Source organism: Anopheles stephensi, chromosome 2, assembly GCF_013141755.1.
Source record: "Anopheles stephensi strain Indian chromosome 2, UCI_ANSTEP_V1.0, whole genome shotgun sequence".
Classification (NCBI taxonomy): Eukaryota; Metazoa; Arthropoda; class Insecta; order Diptera; family Culicidae; genus Anopheles; species Anopheles stephensi.
Genome location: NC_050202.1, coordinates 45,400,881 through 45,409,544, shown reverse-complemented (window position 1 = coordinate 45,409,544; position 8,664 = coordinate 45,400,881). Strand labels below are relative to the sequence as shown.

At 46.0% G+C, this 8,664-nt stretch overlaps 1 protein-coding gene across 1 annotated transcript; it reads left to right on the top strand.

Moving 5' to 3' along the window:
- Positions 1-6,187: 6,187 nt before the first annotated feature.
- Positions 6,188-8,446, top strand: LOC118506887 (sphingomyelin phosphodiesterase-like). Its single transcript, XM_036044651.1, has 3 exons — positions 6,188-6,388; positions 6,481-7,913; positions 7,993-8,446. Exons 1-3 carry the CDS (start codon positions 6,265-6,267, stop codon positions 8,353-8,355), a joined length of 1,920 nt encoding a protein of 639 aa, XP_035900544.1. The 5' UTR covers positions 6,188-6,264; the 3' UTR covers positions 8,356-8,446.
- Positions 8,447-8,664: the final 218 nt, after the last annotated feature.

The window sequence follows — 8,664 nt, the reverse complement described above, 5'->3', positions numbered from 1 at the left end:
GCATTTAGTTCGCAACAGCTTTCGAAGAGGAACAGATTGTATTTGTACCTGAAAATTTTCCACTACGTCTTTAAGTAGTTCGTCCTGTAAACCATGTTTAAGGTACAGACATCGCTCGGAAGAAGATAGCATGAGGGAACACGCAAAAAGACACAAGTAATTATAAAGCATGTATAAAGCCAAGAAGTAAGCCAATATTAAAGCGTGTTTTGAGGCACTCCCGCTGGTTTTGATATTGACGAGACAATTCGAAATACAAAACGACGAGACTCCAAGAGCTCTGTTGACTACAGTGACTTTAATAGGACTTCTTCAAAACTTTGTTTCACGTTCAACTTGTCATCGAGCCCACGAATATTTTCTAGCACGACTCCATGGACCTACTGGGAGAAGGAAAAAAAAAACTTGTTGCGATGCACGGTTTTTAACTGTTCTAACGCTCCAGTTTATTCTTATGTAGGTAACTTTCAGGTTCAATATTTCTAATTGTTAATTGTGGATGGTTAAATATACACTGTATGCTTAATTCACTGAATATTCATGGTTCAAACAAAACCAATCATAGTACGAAATTATTCAATATTTCCATGTAAATTGAAATTGTACATGTAAATTTTGAAGAACACCAGATGGGACAAGGAATGTCATCGGCATAGAGAAGGAACCCCTCAGAAGGGCAGCATACTACATACATCAATAATCAACAAATCAAACAAGAGCAAGGAAAGCTCCTTAAGTTGTAGTGAGCATAGGTCTCTTGGAGAGAAGGAGTCATCGAATGTTTAGATAACCAATATATTATTGTATTACGCTATTCCTATTTAAACACTTCATATACTTGTGAGTTCATGAACTTGTGAGTTAAACCTAATTTTTAAACTTGAGCCAACTACCGACCTTACATAAACTGACGCTTCCTTCGAAGCACAGTGTAAAATGATCAACAACGTCCGCAAGCCACCAATTTCTTATCCTATTTAGCATGATGCAGCGTTTTAAGTTTCCCTTGAAGTAGAGTCCTGTTTTCCCTTAATCATTGCCTACTGTATTCCGGGAGCATGTTATCTGACCTACTGTTCAAATCCGCTTGGACGTTGCTAATCTTTAAACCACTTCCAGGGAGGGCCTTTTCCAGCAGCAGGGATCTGCCAACAGTCCGAGGGATCTTCTTAGGGCATTTAATACTTCCAGCAGTGACGGGGGCGCTGAACGAATAGATTTATCATCCCTTGAAGGAAACGAATGGTACAAAATGTTCTCCAAACACACACACACACACACACACACACACACACACACACTTGTACGTGTGCACACCCTAGAGCATAAGAAGCATAAAGTCGTTTTGTACGAGATGGTCGATATTTTGGTCGTCGTCACCCTCCCAACAGTTCTGGTTGTTCTGATCCGATAGATGCGGGTACGATGGCCGGCCAAATCATCGCCATCTCTTTGCTGGTGCGCGATGGTTCTGAAGAAAGTATGCAAAATCAAGGGGTTTCTTTACAGCTTTGATCCATCCCATACACACAACCATACTGACACGCATGTGGGGATGAGGTTGATGTTTGCCGAGCGTGGTGGTGTATGTGGCCGTTCCGTTCGGACAATATTCTGGTTGCCTTAAGGATGAATTTACAACGTCGTTTTCTCGAAACGGGCGTAGCAGAAAGCGTCTGAAGCGTGTCGTCTTTGTTTAGCAGAAGAAAATATCGATTTTTTGTGAGCAACATTGATATTTGTATAGTACCGGAGCAAAAGTGTTTGGTTGTAGTCAAGTTTTTGAGTTTCAAGACTTAGTGATTAAATTTTAGAGTTATTAATTGCTAATGAAATTCTAAAACTAAACTAGCCGATTTAACCTTTGATTACTGCACAACGTTCTACTCCGAAACATTGAAGAAACAAGCAAGCATCTCTTGTTGGCTCTCTCCCTCAATGGTAGATAAGGGCCAACTTTGAGCATATCTAATCAGCTAGCTATCAAAATATTCACTCTCTCCGTACAATGCCGCCTGCAACTTCCAGGCGCCCCACAGCTCTCCTCCGTCAGTAAAAGATGCCGCTGGGGGAGGAAGGTAAAATCAACAACTTTACTTGTGCAATTTATAAAATTATTACTTTTGTCCGAGACCCATGCCCGGTTTTGGTGCCCAACTTAGAGCAGTGGCTTCTGGTGTGTTTTTGGGGGTTCGAAAAATGGCTGCTGCTGCTGCTAGGATGCAATGTGCATGCATGCGGTCAGTAAGCAATTTTCTCGGCCTGGCCTCTGTGTATTGCCCCATCAGCACTTAGTTGCTGAGCAAGTGGCCCCAAAAAGGAAGCCAACATTTCTAATCTAAATCTATTCAAGTAAAACGGGCCAAGGAATATTTCCCGCCCGAAAAGAGGAAGAAAACGAGTCTGATTGCTTTGGGGTGCCGTAGTTTGATGAGATGTGAGTGTGTTTTTTTTTGTTGTTGGTCGGTTGGATGGCTGATGTTGCCTTCTTTCTTGCCCTACGAGTCGGCGTTGTCCGATGAGTTGGCGAGAACCAGGTTCAGGTTCTCACGGACCCTTCTTCGGTTGGACGCCGTGAGGAAAATGGGTGTCTGCCAGCCGTTGAACCGAGGCTCGCCGGGAGAACCTGTTTTTCCGTTCCGGCCAACATCCTTTAGCAGTTGGGAAAAAGGAAGCTGCAGCGTGGAAAGAAGCTGATGCTTGGAAAGATGCGTGTAAAAGCCGGTTTCGTACATCTCTGCTTGATCCTTACCGTAATCTTGCTCCGCTTGCGCCGCAGCTGGGGCAGGTTTTGTTCGACACGATGTTCGACCGTTACATTTATTAAATGGACAACCGTTGGAATTTAGATTACGTTTTTTGTTTGGTGAATTTCTTGCAGACAATCGTGTATGAGATTAAAGCACAAAGGCTATACACGGTGGGAATCTTGTCCGCCGGCCCTGAGGTCTGTAGCAATAAAATGTCGTTTTGTATGGCAGATATTAAATCAACAGATCCTTCTTGGCTTGGCAGTGTGCGTTTTGCTACAAGTTTCCTTTATAAATTTGTGATGAAATTCATATTAAGCTGGCATTTCATTTCATTTCATTTCGAAGAAAAGGACCATCCGGAGAGTTGTATCTTTCGCCAACTAACCACGTAAGCAAGCGCAATCGTATGTTGGGTTAGCTTGCGGAACTTTACCGGACAAGGCAAAACACTACCCAAGAGCTTGCTCCCATACCACAATTGCAAAATGAAAAGATAGTTTTAAAGAATTCATAGGCACACGAGCCACCAGCCCTGTGTGTATGTATTTCCGCTCTTTATCAAACCCGTTATTTAATCGCTTTGTTTGACTATTCTTGGCTGAGTATGTGTGTGTAAGATAGGACAACACTTCCGTTCTGCCATGAAAGCCTTGTGCTTGTGCTTCTTACCGTTTCTGCCCTGTGCCAGAAAGGAAGTGCCTCCAAGATAGACGATCGGGTGTTGGAAAGCAGCAAAGTAGTTATCTCGCAGCACTTACTACTTCCGGCACGAGTGTTCGGGGCGTGCTGCTGAAGGTACGAGACTAAGCAAAGACCTCCGAAACTTTGCCCGAAACCACAGCCACCGGGAACAAAGACATTCGGATAGACGGTCAGATGGGTTGGTTGGATGGTTGGTGAGCTTTCTATAGGAGGACTTGCACAGCGTTTACTCACAACCGACATTCGGATGGTCGGAGCCTAAGCCTGGGCCTTTTAGGTTTACGGATAGCTTTTTTCCGGAAGATAGTTTTTCATTCCCATTTGCAACTGCATTGTACTGGCGAGAGATACATTTTTACAGCATCCCTTGGAACGCGAGATTATTTGTGAAAAGGGTGAAACAATAAGGGCTGCTTCTTCGTTGCGACGATAGCCACGGTCTTGGGCTGGTGTTTGGTTTTCCTTCGCTTTAGCTTTCCGTAGCTGTAAAATAGGTAGGTTATCATTATGGAGAAACGTTCCAAATGGAATCTGGCACCGGTTATATGGTGGGAATGCTGGCCTTACAACCTAAATAAAAATATAATATCGAACGAATTTTGAAAGTAGTCATGCTTTAGGTTATTTCTTAAAAAGAAATCAATCGTAATATCTATAAATATAAAATTATCAGTCTTAAAACCATGTGAGATCCAACAATACGGCGTCAAGCTGTCATACAAAAAATATAAATAAATAAATAAACCATTAACAATCTGTTGTAACAGGTTAATAAATGGATAAAAATACGATGGATGAGGAACTTTTACCACCGTTTTTGGAGCTCAGTTTATATTATAGTGTTGAGTAATATGGCAGAAACATACTTTAAAGCTTAGTCTTAGCCATGCTCCTCAGCGTCACTTGCCTAAACGTAGTCCATACAAATAACAACTGTACGCACAGCTGTCCAATAAGCTGCAACACTCATTGTACAAGTCGAGGATCTACTACAATTTTCTATTCAACTAGATAAGAGCGACTGACGAACTGAAGCTGATAATGGACAACAAAGAAGTTCCAAACAATTCGCTATATTAATTAATAAATATAATCTAAACAAATGAATTGAAGCATGAGGACAAAGAAGGATATTACAAATGCCGGATTCTTATAATCAAATATAGAAACGAATTGAACAGCAGGAACAATCTGGGACAAAGGAGTCACTCATTTGATCGTAAAATATGATAAGAGCCAACTGTTGGTTCTTGTTGGGTAACAAACAGCTTTCAATGGAAGCAGTGCACCAGCCTAACCTCAAAGTCGTCTAATCACATTTTCTAACAACCATCCAAAGTATCCTAGACATTGTGTAGAAGAAAAAAACTTAATCAATTCGTGAAAAATCGGCACCAAAACCTCAATTTTAACAATGTCAAAATGCTAGGTGGTCTTATTCTATTGTCCAACACTGTACAAGAGATACCATACATAAAAATCAGCTTGTAAACATATTTTATAAGAGTATTTTAATAAACATGAAATTATAATTTCTTATTCTTCTTCGCTTAGCCTAATGACCTCTGAGATTTATTGTTACCGCATAGTTGGATAGTCAGTCCTCACTATGGGGGAACCCCAAAGTAAAGATAGTTGGCCTTTGCTACAGCGGATCGGTCAGTTCCTGCTAGAGTCCAGATGGGTTTCTTCATTCGGTCTTGCCGTACAAAAGACTGGCACCGTTTGCTTCCGGTACCAGAAGAACCCCAAGCACAGTACTAATTAAATTAAAAGACGATCCAATAAATTTCTTGAATTTCATTTGTTTCCATTAATTTTATTCGCAAAAAGTGTCGGAGTATTGTTGTTTACATTTGGCGAACGTGTCTCTGTTGGACCTCGGGAGCAAAGTTCGCTTGTCACGTATCATAACGGCATATATCTTTGGCTGTATCGAATGTTAAACCTTTCAATGTTTCGTGTTCCCGCAGATATGACGTTGGCGCTGTCGTACGACACCGCCTATCAGCTGTGGATCACTCATGCAGAACGTTCACGTTTCCGAAAGCCACACCGTGAGCACGTGTTTTCGGTGGTTGGTAGTGTTTATCAAACTCGTCCAACAGTCAGCCGAGACTGCATCGTACGATGGGGCTCGAACGGGGGCTCGTTCAACGCGCGATGTGACGGTTGGTGTTTTGGAGCTACATGATATTTTTGGCACTCATTACTTTGCGCTCTTCGACCCTGATGCTCCAGCGTGATAGACTCGATCGTCGATCTATCAGCGAATGTACATCGCGACCAGCTACAACACCTAGCGCTGACATTTGAAAATGAAAGTTCGCCGATACGAGCGAGCTCCACCGAGAATGCTTCCAGCTGGGTCGCTAAACATTGGCCCCCTCCTGGGTTTTCGAGGGAATTCGGGGAGGTAAGGGCGAGCAGACTCGGCAGCAGCAGCAGCGGGAACAGGGTGCGCCTGTTCCGGGCGCTAATGGCCTAACGGTATTGACGCGGACAGAAGGCAATCCCGCTCCAACACAATACACAATCGTACGCTGCGTGTTGATAACGGAGGACACTGGCAATGAGCACAGGGGGTGTAACGGGAAGCGGATGGAAGAAAGCGACGAAAAGAGGTAAAAGTACAGAAAGGAGAAGAATGGGCGAAAAAAAACAAACCCCCAAAATACGATACATTCCAGAACAGGTTTGATATAAAAACGGGTGCGAGCTATAGTGGAGGCATGAGAGAATTGCTCAGGTCAGTAGGTGTAGCTGGCCCTCGAGAGCAGTCACGCGCAGAGCTCACTCAATCGGCAGAATGGGACGCGTTGCGGTCGTTTCCTCGTTGGTGATAGTGGCGGCGGTGATCGGATCGATCGCCAGCTACCAGGTGAAACCGGCCAACTACGCCAAACTGGTGGAGAAGCAGAAGAAGTTTGACGGTAAGTTCACCCGTGATACGGAGCTTGTGATGGACAGTCTCAAGTAACGCAATATTTTCGTTTGGCCTGTGTCTGGTCTGTGCGCTGTGCAGAGGCATTCGAGAAAGAGTTCTACGTGGAACATACCAAGTATGTGGAGACGGGTGAGCGATCGGAGCGACTGGAGGAGATGTTCGAGCATATGCGCCAGCAGCCCGACATGTTCCGGATGGAGATGGACAATCATCCTCTACCGTACCTGACCACGGAATGTACGGCCTGCCGTGCCTTGGTCACTACCTACCTCACCTACCGTCGTGTGCTCGGTTGGGATCGCGATCGTATTGCGGCCCAGGCGGCTTCTACCTGCGAAACGCTTAACATCCTAACTCCGGCCAACTGCGTGAAGATTGTCAACAAGAACATCGACATCTTGCTCTACATCATCGACAACCGTCCGTCCTTGTCGGCGCAGACCATCTGTGGCATCATCTTCCAGTCGGGAACGTGCGTGCTGGAAGATCCAGCCTTCCTGAACTGGTCGATCAATGTGCCAGCCGGAGGACGTCCAATTACGGGCTCCAAGACTTCGCCGAACCGTGGCGCCAGTGACATCAAGATCATCCACATCACGGACGTGCATTACGATCCTCACTATCGTACCGGATATAACGCGGTGTGCGGTGAGCCGTGCTGTTGCCGCGAGGGACAAGGCATTCCATCCAATCCGGCTGACGGCGCTGGTGAGTGGGGAGACTACCGGGATTGTGACTCTCCCTGGAAGGCGGTTGAGGATGCTGTCCGTGCTGCTGCCCGCCAACATCCGGATGCTGCGTACGTATACCACACCGGAGACATTATCGATCATGGCGTGTGGGAGACGACTGTCGCAGGCAATATCGTCTCGATGACTCGCACTCTTCAGCTGTTCCGGGACGTGTTTGGCAGTAAGCCTGTTTACTCCGTGCTCGGCAATCACGAGAATAACCCCACGAACGTGTTCGCTCCGAGCTACATCGATCGGACCGACTTTTCTGCCAGCTGGTTGTACGATTTCTCCGCAGACCAGTGGTCCACCTGGTTGCCAACGGCCACGCAGCAAACTATCCGCCAGGGTGGCTTCTACACCGCGCTGGTCCGTCCCGGGTTCCGTATCATCGGCATGAACAACAACGACGCGTACACGTTCAACTGGTGGATTCTGTACGATCCAACCTACCTTCAAGCACAGCTTCAGTGGGTGCACGATACGCTCCTGCAGGCGGAAGCAGCTGGCGAGAAGGTGCACATCCTGGCCCACATCCCGATCGGTACTGGAACGAGCTATCGCACCTGGGCTCGTCAGTATCGTCGCATTCTGGATCGCTTCTGGGATGTCATCACGGCTCACTTCCACGGACATACGCACGCCGATGAGTTCAATGTGTTCTACTCACTGGCCAACCCGCAGCATGCCATCAGCGTTGGCTTCAACGGTGGCGGTACCGTACCGTTCAGCAACTACAACCCCAACTACGTGGTGTACTACGTCAACCCGCAAACTTACGTGAGTATATCGATTGCCTTCGTTGGGAATGGTTTCCCTTGAGTGATTTTTGGCGTGTCCCTGTTCTGATCTTCCGCAGCAAGTGACGGACTTTGAATCGTGGTACTTCAACCTGACCGAAGCGAACCAGAACCCGAACCGTAGCCCCATCTGGACGCAGCTGTACTCGTTCAGCCGGGACTTCCAGCTGTCGAACGTGAGCCCTGCCTCGCTCGATGGGCTGGTCCGCCGGTTTGCCTCGAACCCGACCGATCTGCGCCGCTACTGGGAGATGAAGGTGAAGCGGGGCGATCCGTTCCTGGCCGCCGGTTGCGATGGGGACTGCCTGCTGAACCATCTGTGCGAGATCGTCACCAACGAGGCGAACGATGACAGCAAGTGTAACGCGCTCGCTGCCATCTTCCGCAACCTGGACGACGAGCTGTTTAACGAGGAAAAATAATTAGATCGATTATTTCTTGTGCCATGTGTTTCCCTTAAAGTGGAAGTGGATTAATCTTACCCCGAAATATAAAGACTGCATTTGCTAATAACGTGTTGTGTGGTTTCGTGTGGGTGACATGTCATCGGAAATTGTGTGCTTTGTGGTGTGATTGATTGTGCCTTCTTGTTCTTCTGTAAAATCAGATATCAGACCATGGTGATCTCAGCATGGTCAGCGAGTCTTACTTTTTTCCTCTGTTAAATTATTTGATTCGTCAAGGGTTTCCACAGATTAATTATCGTTTTCTAAATGATGGAAGAAATGGTA

Bases quoted from the DNA above. Each gene is read 5' to 3' on its own strand.
- LOC118506887 (XM_036044651.1), top strand. From the start codon at position 6,265: ATGGGACGCGTTGCGGTCGTTTCCTCGTTGGTGATAGTGGCGGCGGTG. The intron at 6,389-6,480 runs GTAAGTTCACCC...TGCGCTGTGCAG, and splicing joins GAAGCAGAAGAAGTTTGACG to AGGCATTCGAGAAAGAGTTC. The intron at 7,914-7,992 runs GTGAGTATATCG...GATCTTCCGCAG, and splicing joins ACGTCAACCCGCAAACTTAC to CAAGTGACGGACTTTGAATC.